This window comes from Meriones unguiculatus, chromosome 15 (assembly GCF_030254825.1).
Source record: "Meriones unguiculatus strain TT.TT164.6M chromosome 15, Bangor_MerUng_6.1, whole genome shotgun sequence".
Classification (NCBI taxonomy): Eukaryota; Metazoa; Chordata; class Mammalia; order Rodentia; family Muridae; genus Meriones; species Meriones unguiculatus.
The window spans coordinates 1,855,950-1,873,825 of NC_083362.1; the positions used below are offsets into that span (position 1 = coordinate 1,855,950).

Genomic DNA, 17,876 nt, shown 5'->3' on the forward strand with positions numbered 1-17,876 from the left:
CGTGCTCGGCGGCGCGGGTCACATGGGGGAGGACGTTTCGCGCCAATTTCGGTTGGTCGGCTGCATCGCCCTGCGCGCTCGCCCCGTGCCTCCCGCCGAGAGACTCCCGCGCCCGCCGACTCCTGCCGCGCGGCCCGGCAGCGATGGCGCTGAAGGACTACGCGATCGAGAGAGGTGCCGCTCTGTAGGGCTGGGGGGCGCGAGGAGGCGAGCCTCGCCCTACAGCGGCCGAGGGGCGCCGCGGTGTCGGGGCGGGGTGCGCCCGGGACAGGGGAGGCGGCCGTGCCGCGGAGGGCCCGGCCGAGGGGCGCCCCGGGAGGCGCTCGGGGACGCGGAGCCTTGGCGCGGGCCCCGGGTCCCGCACCCCGCGCCAGCCCGTGCGCCTCGGGCACAGGCGAATTCCCGCGTCTGCTCGAGACGCGCCGGAGCCCAAGGGCGGGGCCTGCCGGGCCGCTGCGCGCCGCGATTGGCTGTTCGCGGCCGCTCTGCGGGCGGAAGCAGGGGCGGGCGGAAGTGGCGCTGCTCCGCCGGAGGGAACGGCGTGTGTAAACAGTGTCCTTCCGCGCGGCGGCCTCGGAGCCGTCCGCTGTGGGTAGGGGCGTGCCTGGAGTTGGGGCGCTGAGCGCCGGGCGGCGGGAGGTGGCGGCGAGGCGGACCCGAGCGGCCCTGGGCGTCCTGGCCAATGGCCGCGCGGCCGCCCGCCGCGGGCGGAGGAATCCTGGGCTGTGAGGCGGCTGGAATCCGGGCCCATGTGCTTCTTTGTTTACTAAGAGCGGAAGCTGTGGCGGGAGCGGGGCGTGGGGTGCGGAGGAGGCCTGGTGGCCGTCGGCCTGGCGGGACCCGAAGGGGAAGTGCCGTGCTGTGGGAGGGAGAGCCGAGGGTCTTGAGGGTCGATTGTGTGCGAGCTGAAGGAATTGAAACTGGGATTGCTACCTGAGGCAGAGAGTGGAATTCTCTCGAGGGAAGCTTGGGTAAGACTTGGAGCTGCCTGGGGACCTGCGTTCTCCAGGTGGAAGCGCACTTGTGAAAAGGAGACTGCCTACTTTGGGGATAGGTAGGTAGGCTGGTTTTGAATGGTCATTTAATTGATTGGTTCATAGGTCCCGTCTTATTTGAAAGTTGGTTTCATAGGTTTCCGTTAAAAATTTGAAGAATCCAAAAGGAAGATTGTTTATGAAATGTTTGGCTTTGTTGGGTGAGACCCCGTGCATGTGTTCTTGTTAGCTGGACACCGGCACGCAGCTGTTCTCTTCCAGCCTGTGGGTGGGCCAGGGGTTGAACTCTCGCCCTCAGGTTTGGCAGCTGTGGTTTTCACCACTCACTGCCCCTAAACCTTTGTTTTATTGTTTTATATTTGTAGAAAAAGTTAAGAAGTTTCTACAAGAGTTTTATTATGAAGATGAACTTGGAAAGAAACAGTTCAAGTATGGGACCCAGTTGGTAAGTACCAGGATTGGTTATGGGGGCTGGGGTGTCATGTAAGAACTTGTGTGATGTGCTCTCTCGTGTTAGAGCAAGTATGGCTGTCTGTGAATGACTTGGTTTTGAGTGTGTTGTGGATTGTTTTTTTTTAGCTTACCTGTTTCATTCATGTCTGGAGGCCGCTCACAGGGCATGCCATATAGCGTGTGTGGAGGACAAAAAGGACAGTTTGTGGGAGTCTGTTCTTTTTCCATGTGTGTCCTGGAGATAAAATTCTCATTTTTAGGCTGGATGGCAAGTACCCAACCTGCTGGGCCATCTCATTCATTCCTAGCTCTTGGTTTTATAGATAGTCTTTGTGTGGCGCAGACTGGCCTCAAGAATGCCCTGTGTAGTTACATAGTTGAGGTTGGCTTTGAGCTTCTGATTCTCCTGTCTTCCACATCCCAAATGCTGGGATAGCAAACACCACCATTGCTGGGCTGTGGTGACTAGTTTAGCAGAGGACTTGACTGGTACGCAAACATGACACCGTATTCATAAACACAAGGTATTTGTAGGAGTCAGCATGTTCTAAAAAGTGAGTGTCTCTCTGCTCTGTTCCTTCCCCCCTGAGGGATGGCCAGTGACTTCAAAGGGCTTTTGTGGGTGCCGTAAACTTGATTTTTAAAGTGTTGCTGTCTCTTCCTCACCTCAGGTTCGTCTGGCTCATCGGGAACAAGTGGCATTGTACGTGGACTTAGATGATGTCGCCGAAGAGGACCCTGAGTTGGTTGACTCAATTTGTGAGAATGCCAAGCGCTACTCGAGGCTGTTTGCTGATGTTGTACAAGAGCTTTTGCCTGAGTACAAGGAGAAGGAGGTAGGTGGCTGGTTTCTGAGCTTCTCTGCCTGGTGCCCTCTCATCTCCTTTGTTTTACATGCTGCCCCTTGCTTTCCTTTCTTCTGTAGGTGGTGAATAAAGATGTCCTGGATGTTTACATTGAGCACCGACTGATGATGGAACAGCGAAGCAGAGACCCCGGGGCAGTCCGCAATCCCCAAAACCAGTATCCTTCTGAGCTCATGCGTAGATTGTAAGTATCTCTGTGGGAGAGGTCAGGGAGTTGTTCTCCAGGGCCTTGCTGACAAACATTTCCTTCTCCTAGTGAGCTGTATTTTCAAGGACCAAGTAGTAGCAAGCCTCGAGTGATCCGGGAAGTGCGGGCTGATTCTGTGGGGAAATTGCTAACTGTGCGTGGGATTGTCACTCGTGTGTCTGAAGTCAAGCCCAGGATGGTGGTGGCCACATACACTTGTGATCAGTGTGGGGCTGAGACCTACCAGCCGGTATGTGCACCGTGGGGAGCAGGAAAGCATGCCTGTGCTAACTGTCCTAGAGAAGGCTTATTCTGATGATATAGTCTGTATCTCACAAGGGTTGCTTTGGCGCTCGTTTATTCTGTGGTAGTGATCTGATCTCTGTGGTCATTTTGTTTTCTTGATGTTTCTTGATTGGTTTGAAGTGTTTCAAGAATACAGCGGAAATGGTTCTTGTGATTGGGAGAGGCTTTTTATTTCCAATCCCTTCCTCCTCTCTAGATCCAGTCTCCCATGTTCATGCCTCTGATCATGTGCCCCAGCCAGGAGTGCCAAACCAACCGCTCAGGAGGGCGGCTGTACCTGCAGACTCGTGGCTCCAAGTTCATTAAATTCCAAGAAATGAAGATTCAAGAGCATGTAAGTTGGGGGAATAAATCCTGCAGTTGGCTGTGAAATGGCAGGAAGAAAGACGAGGGAAGAGCTGGGGAAGAGAAGTCCGTAGTAGGAAAGAGGTTTATTGGTCAGGTGGGTCTGGTGCCTCACTTTGCCCCTTGTCTCATGTGTTCTGTGTCATGGACCCCAACCACTAGAGTGACCAAGTTCCTGTGGGAAACATCCCTCGTAGCATCACCGTGGTTTTAGAAGGAGAGAACACAAGGATTGCCCAGCCCGGTGACCATGTTAGTGTCACTGGTATCTTCTTGCCAGTTCTGCGCACGGGGTTCCAACAGATGGCGCAGGTGAGCATTTTTTGAAATGAAGTGCATTTCCACCTCATCCACCCACTCATTCTCTTCACACCCTTAGAAAATTAAAAACACACACACACATTGAACTTGTAGCTGTTAAAAAATTTTTTTTCCCAGAGATTCTGGATCTGGCAGTTTAAAGGGAATGTGTTCTTTTGCCCAGGGTTTACTCTCAGAAACCTTCCTGGAAGCACACCGGATTGTGAAGATGACTAAGAGTGAGGATGATGCAGTCGGGGCTGGGGAGCTGAGCAGGGAGGAGCTGAAGCAGATTGCAGGTGAGGGCCCACAAGGCTCCATTTGATAGTTGGTTTCATGTCAGCTGTTGTCCTGAAGAAAATGCTGGCTTAACTTTCCCACAGAGGAGGATTTCTATGAGAAGCTGGCCGCGTCTATTGCTCCGGAGATCTATGGTCACGAAGATGTGAAGAAGGCACTGTTACTGCTCCTGGTGGGTGGTGTGGACCAGTCTCCTCAAGGCATGAAGATACGGGGTAAGAAGGACAAGAGATGGGCTTGGAAAGGTGGAGTCATCTGGGAGGGTGAAAGAGGATCACAGGCGTTAGTGTCCTGTAACTGACAACTTGAGCATTCACGACTTGGTTTTTTTGGCTGTGGGTGTCGTTGAAGAGGTTTCAAGTGCTCTTCACTGTTGGACAACTTCTGTTGCATGTCACATCACTCCGGCTTCCTTCACGTTTTCAGGGAACATCCACATCTGCCTCATGGGAGATCCTGGTGTGGCCAAGTCTCAGCTCCTATCTTACATTGATCGTCTGGCCCCCCGAAGTGAGTGTGGGCAGGGACAGGGCTTAGTGTTTGATTAAACACAGCAGCCTCTAGAAGGCCTGGGGAAAGCAGTTCCTTCCTTTGGCAGTTTGCTGTTTCTCTTTGCAGGTCAGTATACAACAGGCCGGGGCTCCTCCGGAGTGGGCCTCACAGCAGCTGTGCTGAGAGACTCTGTGAGCGGGGAGCTGACCTTGGAGGGAGGTGCCCTGGTGCTGGCGGACCAGGGCGTGTGCTGCATTGATGAGTTTGACAAGATGGCCGAAGCTGACCGCACAGCCATCCATGAGGTCATGGAGCAGCAGACCATCTCCATTGCCAAAGCAGGAATTCTTACTACACTCAATGCCCGATGCTCTATCCTGGCTGCTGCCAACCCTGCCTATGGGCGATACAACCCTCGCCGCAGTTTGGAGCAGAACATACAGCTTCCTGCTGCCCTGCTTTCCCGATTCGACCTCCTCTGGCTGATTCAGGACCGCCCCGACAGAGACAATGACCTCCGGTGAATGAAGTACAACACCCATAGGAAAACAGCCCATTGCAGTGGTTTGGGGGAGGGAGGTAAAATCAGAAAGCTGCTCAACTTGCCTGGGTACTGGCACATCACTTTTCCTTGCCTGAAGTTCATAGGAATGTGGAAGGTTGTGGATGAGATGTTGAGGGTTTTCTGGGAAGCCTGTCTGCCATGCTGTGGATAAAGAGGTGGGGCAGAAGGGACTGAGTCAGAATCTAAGCAGGGTTGTAGCTCTGAAGAATTACGCCTGTGTTCTCTCCAGGTTGGCCCAGCACATCACCTATGTCCACCAGCACAGCCGGCAGCCTCCTGCCCAGTTTGAACCTCTGGACATGAAACTGATGAGGTAGGAGACGTGGGAGGTGTGCAAGTCTCAAGAGAAGGCCTCGTGTGTGGCATTGCCGTATATATACGCCAGGTGTCCCTGAAAAGCTTTCAGTCCTTGGGAGGACACTGTACCCAATCCTCCCTCAAAGTGGCTGAGGCTAAGATTGAGCCCGGGTCTCACTTTGTAGGCTAGCCACATAGATTTTTTTCTGGTTTGGGGTGATGCAGCAGCAGGCTGTTATCCTAGCTACTGTGGAAGCTGAGGCAGGAGGCGCTTTAAAGCTCTTGGGGCTGCCTCCCCACAAATCAGGCCCTCCCTTCCTCGCTATCGTCCTTTCCTATGGTAAAACGTAGTCTTCAGGTTTCTAAATTTTTCACCAGGTCTTTAAAGTCTGTCCCTTTGTGTGACGTGTTCAGAGCGCTTTAAGTCTGCCCAGTGCAGATGGGTTAGTCTTGCTTTTGAAGTTGTTCTCTTGGAAAGTTGGACGTCACTTGACGTACACTGGCAGCCCTGTTAAACTATGAAGTAGGGGATCTTCAGTAAATCATGTCTGTTCTGCTTTCCCACAGACGGTACATAGCTATGTGCCGTGAGAGGCAGCCCACGGTGCCTGACTCCCTGGCTGACTACATCACAGCAGCGTATGTGGAGATGAGGCGAGAGGCCCGGGCCAGTAAGGATGCCACCTATACCTCTGCCCGGACTCTACTGGCTATTCTCCGACTTTCCACTGCTCTGGTGAGTGCTGGGTTCCTGTCAGCTGCAAGGCTGACCCTTGCCTGCCACCTCACCTTAGTGACCCTCAAGCTGCCTCCTCCCTTCCTCCCACCAGCCCTGCTGGGGCTAAAGTGCTGACAGTGCAGATAGTGGACCTCTCTGTGCTACCGCACTGTGGGTACTTGCTGCTCCAGCAGGGCACGTGCAACATCCATGGAGGGAAAGGCTGCTTGCTGCTTAAATCCATGAGGGCCGGAAGGACTTGCTGAATTCATGATGTCCTAGATAAAACCTTAGAAATCTCCATTCTGTCCTTCCCTCGTGGACCTTAGTCCTAGGGGCTCCAAAGTGCTGTTCGTGCAGGTAGTGTAATTACCCGACCTACTGCTGAGCCAGCACTTCCCGAGCCCCCAGGACACAACCTCTCTGACAGTGGCCCTAACTGAGCTCCCCAGGCTCCATTTGTCATGATGAGGAGCCTGGTGGAGTTCAGAGGGTCTGGTCTCCCTCACAGGACAGCTGAACACCCACCGGGACTGGCCAGTGTTGAGAGGCGGAGACTTGGGCAATTGCTGGACGCTGCCCCGGGCATTGCACTTGTCTCGGTCTGACAGTGCCGGCCCAACACTGCAGATGTGGGGGCAGGGAGGAGTCCCCAGTTTCGTTCCTATACGTAGGCAATTGTGGCTTGCCCAGCCTTAGCTGGAGCAAAGAGCTTTGACTTCATTCCTCTCCTCCCCTCCTATCCCCAACTTCTCTATGCCTTCCCTTAGGCTCGCCTGCGAATGGTTGACATTGTGGAGAAGGAGGATGTAAACGAAGCCATAAGGTTGATGGAGATGTCAAAGGACTCCCTTCTCGGTGAAAAGGGGCAAACAGCTAGGTGAGTATCTTAATGAAATTGGACTAGTCACTAGCTTGTGGCTTCTATGCTGAAAAACCTTCACTTTTTCCAGAATTTTCATGCCGATTGCTATTGTTTGCATAGCCCTGCACCTTAACCTTTTCCATCCGTGTGTTTCAGGACCCAGAGGCCAGCAGATGTGATATTTGCCACAGTCCGCGAGTTGGTCTCAGGGGAGCGAAGTGTCCGGTTTTCTGAAGCTGAACAGCGCTGCATATCACGTGGCTTCACACCAGCCCAATTCCAGGCAGCTCTGGATGAGTATGAAGAGCTAAACGTCTGGCAGGTCAATACTTCCCGAACACGGATCACCTTTGTCTGATAGCCAGCTTTGAAGCCCTGCTGCCCGCCCTATGTGTTGCTGGATGCCTATTAAGGTGTCAATGATGCCCCCAGAGGAAGACCTCATTTTCCCATGCTGCACTTTTCTATTCTGTATTAATAAAGTGATTTGATTGCCTGCTGCTGGGCCTCGCTTGTTAAGGTAGCATTGGGGACAAGCTGATGTCTGTTCCACTGTGAGCATCCTACCTAGTCCATCCACCAATGCAAGTTTCCATTGGCCCTGCTACATGCAAATAAAGTGTGGTGAGGACTGAATGGAACTTGTTGGGTTCTTGGTGCTTTCTTTCCTCCCCTGTACTGAGCCTTCCTAGGTGCTAGTCAAGTTGGGAGGGACAGTGTGAGGATGAGGCACAGCATTTCTTGAAGTGCTTCCATTTTGCTTTGTTTTCCCCATCTCCCTTAGAGGGTATTGAAATGGGAGATGAATGCATAAAAAAGCAAAGCCTGACAGGTTAAGTGTAAAGGATGAGGCTCACAGAAACCATTCCCAGTGGTGCCTTCAGTGTCCATGATAGCAAGGATTTTAGCCGTCCATAATCACAAAGACAAGCTTGGTATCCCTCCCAAAACACTTGCTCTGAAATTACATCACTGTAATTTCACTGTAATGTGTAGTTCACTTCGTAAACTGATCATCACAGAGCAGAATGAAGAACTGCAAGTAGGCAGCCCTACCACATTCTGCCTATCTGGACAAGGGTGATTAAAAAGTGGGCAGGTGGCTGAAAAACGCTGAACAGATTCTGCCTCTGAGCAAGGCTGCCAGTTGAGGATTCTATGTTGAGAAACCAGTGTGGTGCCTGCTAGGACAAAGCCACTGGAAGGGCGGCTGAGGGGCTGCTCTTTTATTAATGACAGTTTCTCTAAGGGGAATGTGGTGCCCAGTCCCATGGGATAGTTGTCTGAGCACTGTACATCATCCCTTCCAGAACCCTCATCAGAAAAACAGTCCCCGCATTCGCCTGCCGATGCCTTGTCGGTCGTAGAGAACGTTGAACTTGTTCACAAACTGGTTCATTGTGTTGCACGTTTTGGTGATGGTGCCGAGGTAGGCCATGAGCCCCACGTCATTGCATTGCTGGGAGGGAACAGAAAGAACCAGTTCCCCAGGGCTCCCTCACATGAGCTGAGAACAACTGAGTTTGACCTGCCTGCAAGAATGATGGTGTGAGCCCCACCTCCCCGTCGGGCAGCAACACTCACATCGTAAAAGTCTGTCTTGAACTTGTCTGTGCTGAGAACCGGAAGACAGTGACATAGGGCATAGGCTTCCCGCAGGATCTCATGGTTGAAGGGAACCTCTCCTAGGGGCACAATGAGGCTGCACTGATGTGGATGCTGTCGCTTCTCCAAAGGGAGGAAAAAAGGTTAAAAGTGACTGGCACCTGCCCTACCTGCTTCAGAGGCCTTGACATATTCTAAAATGAGCTTCACGCGGCTGTGCAGCATCTTGATGGCACTATGCTGAGCTATCAGGTGTTCTGCCACTGCAGGAAAATGGGAGAAATGAAAGAAGGTACATGGCCACCCCCAGCCCACACTTCAAAGAATTCACCTCCCTTACCAGTGGAGTTCTCCCCACTGCCTGTGGCAGTCATCCGGGCCACATGGTCTACACCGATGCGTTCAGCTTCCTCAGTGGCCAGAGTGTAAGTGAGCTCAGCGAACAGCATTGTGGCCTGCAGAGAAAGGGGTTCCCGTATAGAGTGAGGAAACAGGGCTGGGGAGATGGCAAGTCTGAGGATTTGAATTCAGAGTCTCAAAACCAAGGTTAAGCTAATGTGGCAGTATGTGTCCCAGCACTCCACAGCGAGATAAGAAGTAGAGACAGAAGAATTCCCACAAGCTCACAGGCCACCCAGCCTGGCAAACCAAAACCTGTCTCAAGGTAGAAAGTTAGGACAGATGCGCACAGCATGCAGGAAAAGCAGGATTGGAAGGTTGCAGGGCAGCTATTACCTCTCCATTGACTATATCGATGACAGACTCAAAAACGCTGACAGGGAGCTGTGAAAACACAGACAGAGGCAGAACAGCTCTTATTCAGGGCAAATGCACTTGAACTTACATAGGTGCCAGACTGGCCTTGTACTCACAACCCTCCCGCCCCAACCTCCTGAGTGCTAAGATGGATTATAAGTTTGTCACTGCACTTGGCTCACATATTCCCCCAAAACCCTACTGGAGGCTTTACCCACATTACAAATGGGAATGCCCCGTTAGAGAAGGAATCAGGCAGCTGATGGGTAAATAGCAGCATGGAGAGCCAACTCAAGCATTCTCTACTAGAGATGATGTCACAGAGTAAATGAGAGCTGAGGCGTGGTGGCAGACCACCAAGACAAAGGGGACCTAGGGTCAACAATACTCACATCCGTGTGCTTGGTCATAGGGTTCAACTTCAGAAAGAGAGGACTCTCAATTATCTCGCATACCTGGAAGAAAAGACAAGGCCCAGAAAAATTCATCATGTTCTTCCCCTTAGCTGTTCTCTTCCCAGCATGCACACATTTGAGCTTTATACCTGCTTGTGGACATGGATGTCGGAGGGGTCAGGCGGCCCCCCTGTGGTATACCAACCCAGAAACTCCAGCTCCTTGAAAACCTGTTTAACTGGAGAAGAAGAGGCCAGAGTAAATGTTTCTTTAAACCTCTCTTCCTCAGTTTGATGGGCCTGGTGTATTTCCTCACCAGCTCTTCCCTCCCTCCTCAAATTCTGGGTCAGTTTAGAATAACTGCACCTTTCTATTCTGTCCTCTCATCCTTTCCTTGCTAAAGGCAACCTTGAGCTTGTAATGCTCCTACCTCCACCTCCCGCTTTATACAGTGCTGAGGACCGAACTCCCGGTTTCCCGGCATGTTAGGGTAATCACTCCACCCACTGTCCTTTAGCCCCAGCCCTTTAATCCTTAAGACAAAAAAGCAAAGATCTTCCCACTTCTCTTTCCCACCCACTTCTATTCCCTGCTCACACTGCTCCTCCTTGGTGTAATAATACTCCTTGTCAATGACAATCTTCTCTTCCACGGTGTGGGACAGCAGCTCAAAGGAGTTCATCACTTCGATGTTCCGCCCCTCCTGCTTCCCGATCAGAGCCCCAATCACTACCGGGAGAGAAACACGAAAACAGGTGAGGACTAGTCATAGAAGCCTTTCCTAACAACCCGAGGCTCCGGGTCAGGGGGAATCAATGATTGGGGAAACAGTAATTTGGAAGAGAGATACGGGAGGGAAAGGGTGGCTGGAGGGGGTCTCCAGAAGCAGGGTTCGAGATTTACACACAACACTCACCCTGCATAGGCCGCCCCTCCTGGGAGCGCATGCGGATCCAATGGTCTGAGATGTTGAGGATGACAAGGGGGTGAAGAGCGACGGAAACGCTCCCAGTCACTCCAGAGGCCATCACGCTGGGGACTATCAACGGAGACAGGAAAACATAGCGGGTGAGAGCTCGGGCCCACATATTCCAACAGGGAGGCAGGGGACCCGCAGCACCGGGCCGTCCGTCCCTGCCCTCAAGTTACCCTGGGAGAGATGCCGCTTCCCCCAGGTTCTTAAAGTACTGGAGACACTCCGCAAGGGCGACTCCAGACGTCGCTCCGCATAGCCCGTTACCTGCTGCATCCACCTCCATGCCGCTGCTGCCTCCGCTCCCATTCGCCGCCACCGCTGGCGCCGCCGCCGCCGCCGCCGCCGCCGCCGCCATTTTCCCCGCGCCCGCCAGCCTCGGCCCGCCCCCTCCCTTCTCGGCTTCCGTCGGCGCGTGCGCATGCTCAGCGCGTGCTCGGCGCTGCTGGAGGGCGGGCCCTCTGCCAGGCCTCGGTAGTCCGGGACGCTGCGATTACAGGTGCGCAGCGGGCAGCCCTGCTGTTTCACGCCCGAAGCCCCGAGGTTCTCAGTCAGCCACAAGTCGCAGGAGAGAGTAGGGCTCGGTGGTTTGTAGAGCTCGATGGTTGCACTGTGAGTACCGAGCAGAGAAAATTGCCACCAAAAAGAGGAAAGGCTGCCGGGCGGTGGAAGGCAGAGGCAGACAGATCTCTGAGTTCGCGGCCAGTATGTCCCAGGACAGCCAAAGCTACGCGGAGAAACCCTGTCTCCAAAAACCGAAACCAAAAGAAAGAAAGAAACAGAAAAGAAAAAAAGGCTTTAGGAACAGGGGAGGCAATTTATTCAAGATATTAAAATTTTTCATGTTGCATATCATCTATAGGGACTTGATCACTTTTTTGTTGAGATAGGGTCTCACTGTGTAGCACAGTGAGTTCCCAGCTGGCTGGGAACTTGCCATTAGACCAGGCTGACTTCAGTGTCGCAGACATCCACCTGCCTCTGTCTCCTGAGTGTTGAGATTAAAGGTGTGCTCCATCGTGCCCGGCATGCCTAGCTTTTAAAAATGTATGTACTGGGGATCTAAACTCAGGTCCTAACACTTGAAAGGCAAGCACTTTATTCCCTGAGCCATCTTCCCAGCGGTCTTTTGCTGGGAGCAGTTGCATGCTGGATTGGCAGAAGCAAGCAAGTGGGCTTCCTGGAGGCAGCCCACTCGTTTTTGTTTTTTTGTTTTGTTTTGTTTTGTTTTGTTTACAGCTGATGCATGGGTGTGTCCCTGGTTTAGGCAAGGCCCCAAGGATTTTGTCTCAAGACTGCTTATTATGCTATACTGCCAGTCCATTCTTGTCTCATATATCTGGCATGGCAGAGACCCTCACTGCTTACTGCTTTCACTCTGTTGGGCAGGTTTCCTGTAGATGATTTTGAAGATGTACCTTCATGGCTAGTGCTGTTTAAAGGAACTGATCATTTAATAATCCCTGATGATGATTTTAAAGAATTTCTGACTTGATTTAAGTAATTTAAAAACCCTCCTGCAGTATAGCAGAAACTAGGAGCTAGGAGCTCTATGAACCTCCATATATCAAGCACTTGATATACATCTAGAGGGAAAATAAGACTGAAACAAATTAATAGTCAAAGAGATGGATTCACTCTAGGTTTAGTCCAAGGATAAGGCCCAGTTGTACACCAAGATGAGAAAGACCATATGAATATAGAAACAAAGAATAAATTGTTAGCTATACAAGGCAAGACAGATACCTGTTTCTTAGGAAAACCTTGACATAAAAAAACTATCCTTTGAGGGGGCTGCAGCTGGGATACAAAATGAATAAACTATAATAAATTAAAAAATTTAAAAACTATCCTTTGAAATAATAATGAAAGATAACTAGTGAAAGATAAAACTGCTTTGAACTCATAATAAGCATGTAGATAAAACCACTGCTTTAAACTTACAATGAAAGTATCTAGTTAGTATAGTTCTAATGAAAGAACTTCAAATCAGGATTCCTACTGTAACTCTCTTTCTGTGTGTCCATGTATCTATTCTTGAATGAAATAATTTTTTCCATACATAGAGAACCTTTGTATTAGACTGCATACAAGTCCAAGACAGAATTAAACATTTGTCGAGGTGAGGCCACCTGCTACATCCAAAAATGTAACTATTTGTCTGTTTGTCTGTCCAATTGTCTGCCTATATTGTCTATATGTATGTATATATGTATATATTTATGTAAGTATGGTTACATGTATGTGGATGACTGTGTCTTTGGGAGCTCCCTTGTCTTGTCTGTTGATTGTATGTGTGCATATGTGTGTGTGGTTTCTAAAAATCTTCTTACTTTGTCTGCCAAATATGTACATTTTTGCATGCTTCTAAGTTTGGAAGTTTAGTGATAAGCAGTCGGAGTGTCTTATCGGCCTTCGTAATTAGGACTCTAGCTTCCAGCAAGCCGCTCTTCACCGCTGAGCCATTATGTTAAACAGAACTAGGGTTTTTCTTTTTACAACCCCTTGTATTTACAGCAAGAAACTGTCAGGGCTGAGGCCACGCTAGTGCTCTCCATACCATGACTACAATAAGCTGACCTCCTCGTGTGCCGGGGGGTGGCGGCGGCGGCAGCACACGCACGCCTTTAATCCCAGCACAGGAGGCAGAGGCAGCTGGATCTCTGAGTTCAATCAACTCCACCCTGGTCTACAAAGTGAGTTCCAGGATAGCCTAGGCTACACACACACACACACACACACACACACACACACACACACACCTATCTTGAAAAAGCAAAACAGCAGCTGAGCGCAGTGGCACAGGCCTTTAATCCCAGCACTCGGGGAGGCAGGGGCAGCAGATTCCTCTGAATTCGAGGCCAGCCTGGTCTACAGAAAAGTTCTTGGCCCACTGTCATTCATATTGGGCCAATCACAGCCATTTGTTTACCAGTCACAGTCACTGAAGTGTGTATTTTAGACCAGGCATAGCTTTGCACCATTTCACAGTAGTTCTTCCACAGGGGAAGGGCTCTCTTCCTGTCAAGGTGGACACGTTTGCAGGTTCATCTACAGTTCCTGGAGGCCGATGACATCTGTTAACTGTGTCAAGCACGTAAGTGGGGCTGTGTCTTAAGATGCTTGGGAAATCAGCTACGGTCTTTGCACAGCTGTCTCAAGGCCCCTGTTGTGTGTCCCAGACAGGTGATGATGGTGCAAGGGTAGTCTGGCTAACGTTGAGACTTGTAGTCCTTCTGTTAGGAGTTGCCTGGGCAGCAAGGGGGCCAGAGTACAATAGATGGTAACTAGGGAGTTAAATTGCCATATTCCCAGTGTCTGTGGTTATTTACAGGAAAATAAACAGTGGGTGTTTAATACTATGAACTTAAGAAAGTTACCTTTAGAAGAAAAACAAGATAAAACATCATCATTAATGCTAACAGCAATTTAATAATATTTTGCCAATGTTCAACACCTGTCTAGGGTCTTGGAATGATTTTTCCCCCCAGATTTTAGCAATTTTTGAAGATGGCTTCTATTTGTTTGTTTGTTTGTTTATGTGTTTATCTATTTAGAGGGGCATGCGATGGCACAGACCAGAGGAAAGCTGCAGGACTTGGGTAGGTGGAAGCTGGCATCTATCCGTGGGATGCCAGGCTTGGAAGAAGTGTCTGAAGAGTTTGATTGACTGATTACAGCTACAGTGATGTGGACAGTTTAGAATGTTGCTGGTCCAGAGTCTGATTCCCCGAATAGCCCCCGAAGCCATTTCTCTGTGCCCACCTCTGTGTCAAATCATCCTGCAACTTATAGACTAAACTAACGGACATCTAGCTTCCACCAATCCAGAAGCGAAGAATGGCCTCAGATGGCCTGTGAGGCCTGTGGGAAAGCTCACTTCAGCTTTCTGGAGCCCTCTCTTTGATATATCCACCAGCGTGTTTTAACTTGCCATAATATGTTAATGTAAGACTGTAACATTACATGAAACTGCTTCCACGTGGGAACATGGAATTGGGGTAACCTATAGCCGGGTTCCCATGCCATGATCGCTCAGTTAGGACTTAGAATAAACTATCTCCTACTCCCCTTAAAGTGAGAGCTGTGGTTGTACAGCAGCAGCAGCAGCAAAGGCTTCCATTCCCTAAGCCATCCTACTAGCCCAGCGATGGCTTTTTTTTCTGGTGGGGGGGTAGAAAGTTTTCATAGCGAACTTTCATAGACATTTAAAAAATAAAATCGAGGTAATATCTGTCTTTGTTGCTGAGGTGTGTTTTTTTTTCTTTATTTTAAATTTTATTTCAGATTGTTTACTTTACATCCCAAGGATCCTCCCCCATTCCGCTTCTTCCCCTTTCCTTTCTCCCTTTCCCCCCAGAAAAGGGGAGACCCCTGTATGAACCCTCCCCAGCACATCAAGTCACATCAGGACTGAGCATGTCCTCATCCCCTGAGGCCAGGAGGAAGTGATCCAAAAGCAGGTAAAAGTCCATGTTAGAAACAAGCCACCCTGTCTACTCACCAGGCACGTCCCATGAAGACCAAGCTGCCCGTCCACCACATATGTGCAGGGTTCCTCGGTCCAGTTCATGCCTGCTTCTTAGTTGATGTCTCGGTCTCTGTAAGCCCCCATGAGTCTCGGTTAGTTGTCTGTGTTGGTCTTCTTGTGAGGTTCCTGCCCCACCCCCCAGGACCTTCCATCTTTCCCCCAACACTTCCACAGAATCCCCGGAGCTCCGCCCCATGTTTGGCTTCAAGTCCCAGCATCCTTCTTGATCTGCTGCTGGCTGGAGCCTCCCAGACTATAGTCAAGTTAGGCTCCTGTCTGCAAGCACAGCAGAGCATCATTAATAGTGCCAGGGGCTGGCTCTCTACCATGGAGTGGGTCTCAGGTTGGGCCAGTTATTGGTTGGACTGTCCCTTGATCTTTTTTTCCCTCTTTATCCCTGCACTTCTTGTAGGCAGGGTAATTTTTGGATCAAAGGTTTTGTCCCTGGGTTGTTGTTCCCCTCTTTCCACAGGTCCTGCCTGGATAGGAGGTGGCCACTTCAGTCTGCATGAGCCCTCTATTAGGAGTCTTAGCTAGAGTCACACCCACATTCTCCCAGGAGCCTATCCTGTCGCAGGCCTCCAGCTTGACAAAGAGATGTCCCCCTCAGTTTCCCTTCTTGTTCCCAGCCCTCTCACCCCCATTCTATCTCCTGTCCAGTTCCCTCTCTTCATTCACTTCTGCTGTCTATTCTATTTCCCCTTCTGAGCGACATTCAGTCACCCTCCCTTGGGCCCTCCTTGTTACTTATCTTTGGACCTGTGGATTGTAGTTTGGCTATCCTGTACTATAGGTCTAATATCCACTTATAAGTGAGTACATACCATGTGTGTCTTTCTGGATCTGGATTACCTCACTCATGATGATCTTTTTTAGCTCCACCCATTTGTCTGCAAATTTCATATCCTTGTTTTTAATAGCTGAGTAGTGTTCCATTGTGTAAATGTACCACAAGTTCTTTATCCATTCTTCGGTTGAGGGACATCTAGGTAGTTTCCAGTTTCTGGCTATTAAGAATAATAGCTGCTGTGAATGTAGTTGAGCAAATGTCCTCATTATATGGTACAGCATCTTTTGGGTACATGCCCAGGGGTGGTATAGTTGGATCTTGAGGTAGAACTATTTCCAGTTTTCTGAGAAAGTGCCAGATTGATTTCCAGAGAGGTTGTACAAGTTTGCACCCCCATCAGCAATGTATATGAGTGTTCTATCTGCATTTACATCTGCCAGAAGAAGGAATCAGTTCACATTATAGATGGTTGTGAGCCACCATGTGGTTGCTGGGAATTGAACTCATGACCATTGGAAGAGCAGACAGTGCTCTTAACCACTGAGCCATCTCTCCAGCCCCTGTTGTGAACTCTTGCTTTAGCTCTGTAGCACATTTTTTAATTGGCCAAGGAGAGCTTTTTATATCAAACAAAATGTTTGTTTGAGAGCCAGGCATGGTAGTGCACACATTTAATCCCAGCACTGGGGAAGCAGAAGCAGAAGGATCTTTGTGAGTTCCAAGCCAGCCTGGTTCATATAGCAAATTCCAGGCCAGCCAGAGTTGCACAATGATACCCTGCTCAATTATTTAATTAACTAAAAGTTTTATTTGAAAATGTTAGGCTTGGGCTAGGGACTAGTGAGGCCATGCTGACTTGCAGAGTTCCTTTCTCCATCCTCAAAGGCACTGTAAAAAAAAAAAAAAAAAGATATGATTCAGCCTGGACTGTGAGTCTGTGCTCTTCATTTCCCCTGGAAAAGTACCAAACCAGTGGTTAACAGTGGCACATCTCATAGGATGGGGACACATTAGCTAGGGGCCAACTTTCCTCCTTCCCTTGTGCATCTCTCCAGCATGCACTATTGACTGTTCCTTAATCACGTGGAATGGGATTACCTTCCTCTCTGAGGCTGTAAGATGGGACTCCACCACTCCCAGTCAGTCTCCCACCACAATCTCTGTGGCGTCAATCCTTTGGATAATTTGTTTTTTCTAAGTAGGGCGCAACTGAGTTTCCAAATAAACCAGAAACTTCACTTCTGCAAGCTCATTTTAAATATGTAAATCAGATAATAATTATTGTTTGTTTTGAGACCCAGTTTTATTCTGCAATCTTGGCTGGCTTCAAACTCTTGGCTATTCTTCTGTTTCAGCCTCTGAGGCGCTGCGATCATAGGTGCGAACACCCATGCCAGGGTCATAAATGAAAAATCATCTATTATTTATGTGAGACAGCTCATGTAGCCCAGGCTGGCTTTGAACTCAGTATGTACTGAAGAAGGATCTTGAATTCCTGATATTCCTGCCGCTACCTCCCAAATGCTAGGCATACAGCCCATGTCGTCTTGTCTGTTCTGTCCACCACCAGGCTAGCCAAGCACTCTAAAAGCAAAGCTAAGCCGGGTGGTGGTGGTCCCAGCACTAGGGAGGCAGAGGAGCCTGGACTACAGAGTGAGGACAGCCAAGCCTACCCAGGGACACTCTGTCTCCAAGGACCTCGAAACAAAGCGGAGGGCTGGAGAGATGGCTCAGCAGTTAAGAGCACCGGCTGGTGTCCCAGAGGACCCGGGTTCACTTCCCGGCCCTCACGATGGCCGCTCATGACCGTGAGTGACGTGAGTGATGTGGTGACGTCATCTGACCTCCACCTCCATCGCGTGCACATACATGCAAAACGGGAAAACACTCTTACCCACAAAATAAACCTCTTTTTTTGCACTGAGCCCACGGTGCCCATGTTTGCTGCGGAGGTCTGGGTGACGCGTGGGCCCGTCCCTGGTCCTCCAGCTTCCTCCGCCTCCGCGGCGTCCCCTCCGGACGTGGCCGGCAGGTGGCGGCCTGGCCGCGGGCCTCCCGGCTCAGCGGGCCTCCCCGCGTCCGCGAACCATCGAGAGGCCTCCCGCGTTCCTAGAGAGAGCGAGGGGCGTTCGGCCCC

The 17,876-nt window shown here is 50.4% G+C and overlaps 2 protein-coding genes and 2 long non-coding RNA genes across 7 annotated transcripts; 2 read left to right on the plus strand and 2 right to left on the minus strand.

Annotated features, from left to right (window-relative positions):
* The first annotated feature begins 17 nt into the window (after window positions 1-17).
* Window positions 18-7,189, plus strand: Mcm7 (minichromosome maintenance complex component 7). 3 transcript variants are annotated; one of them, XM_021661792.2, is made up of 15 exons: window positions 18-174; window positions 1,361-1,440; window positions 2,120-2,284; window positions 2,374-2,498; window positions 2,571-2,751; window positions 3,004-3,141; window positions 3,315-3,464; window positions 3,637-3,751; window positions 3,836-3,967; window positions 4,179-4,262; window positions 4,371-4,764; window positions 5,039-5,122; window positions 5,674-5,842; window positions 6,595-6,704; window positions 6,846-7,189. In XM_021661792.2, the coding sequence occupies exons 1-15, from the start codon at window positions 144-146 to the stop codon at window positions 7,045-7,047; spliced, it is 2,160 nt and encodes a 719-aa protein (XP_021517467.1). In that variant the 5' UTR covers window positions 18-143; the 3' UTR covers window positions 7,048-7,189. The 3 variants fall into 3 exon arrangements, with proteins under 3 accessions (XP_021517467.1, XP_021517469.1, XP_021517468.1); XM_021661794.2 differs by lacking the exon at window positions 18-174 and adding an exon at window positions 729-971; XM_021661793.2 differs by lacking the exon at window positions 18-174 and adding an exon at window positions 983-1,054.
* Window positions 7,190-7,900: 711 nt separating this feature from the next.
* On the minus strand, window positions 7,901-10,838 carry Cops6 (COP9 signalosome subunit 6). The gene is made up of 10 exons (XM_021661787.2): window positions 10,686-10,838; window positions 10,362-10,484; window positions 10,043-10,174; window positions 9,595-9,683; window positions 9,443-9,505; window positions 9,030-9,077; window positions 8,635-8,749; window positions 8,465-8,557; window positions 8,274-8,374; window positions 7,901-8,148 (listed from the first exon to the last, which is right to left on the minus strand). The coding sequence occupies exons 1-10, from the start codon at window positions 10,774-10,776 to the stop codon at window positions 8,008-8,010; spliced, it is 996 nt and encodes a 331-aa protein (XP_021517462.1). The 5' UTR covers window positions 10,777-10,838; the 3' UTR covers window positions 7,901-8,007.
* On the plus strand, window positions 10,839-14,656 carry LOC132648016 (uncharacterized). Of its 2 annotated transcripts, none has more exons than XR_009586366.1 (3): window positions 10,839-12,540; window positions 13,424-13,515; window positions 13,976-14,656. It is a non-coding gene; the product is annotated as an uncharacterized LOC132648016 (long non-coding RNA). The 2 variants fall into 2 exon arrangements; XR_009586365.1 differs by having other exon boundaries at window positions 10,839-11,030.
* LOC132648015 (uncharacterized) lies at window positions 13,506-17,839 on the minus strand. Its single transcript, XR_009586364.1, has 4 exons — window positions 17,634-17,839; window positions 15,774-16,627; window positions 14,923-15,019; window positions 13,506-13,668 (listed from the first exon to the last, which is right to left on the minus strand). It is a non-coding gene; the product is annotated as an uncharacterized LOC132648015 (long non-coding RNA).
* Between the last annotated feature and the right edge of the window lie 37 nt (window positions 17,840-17,876).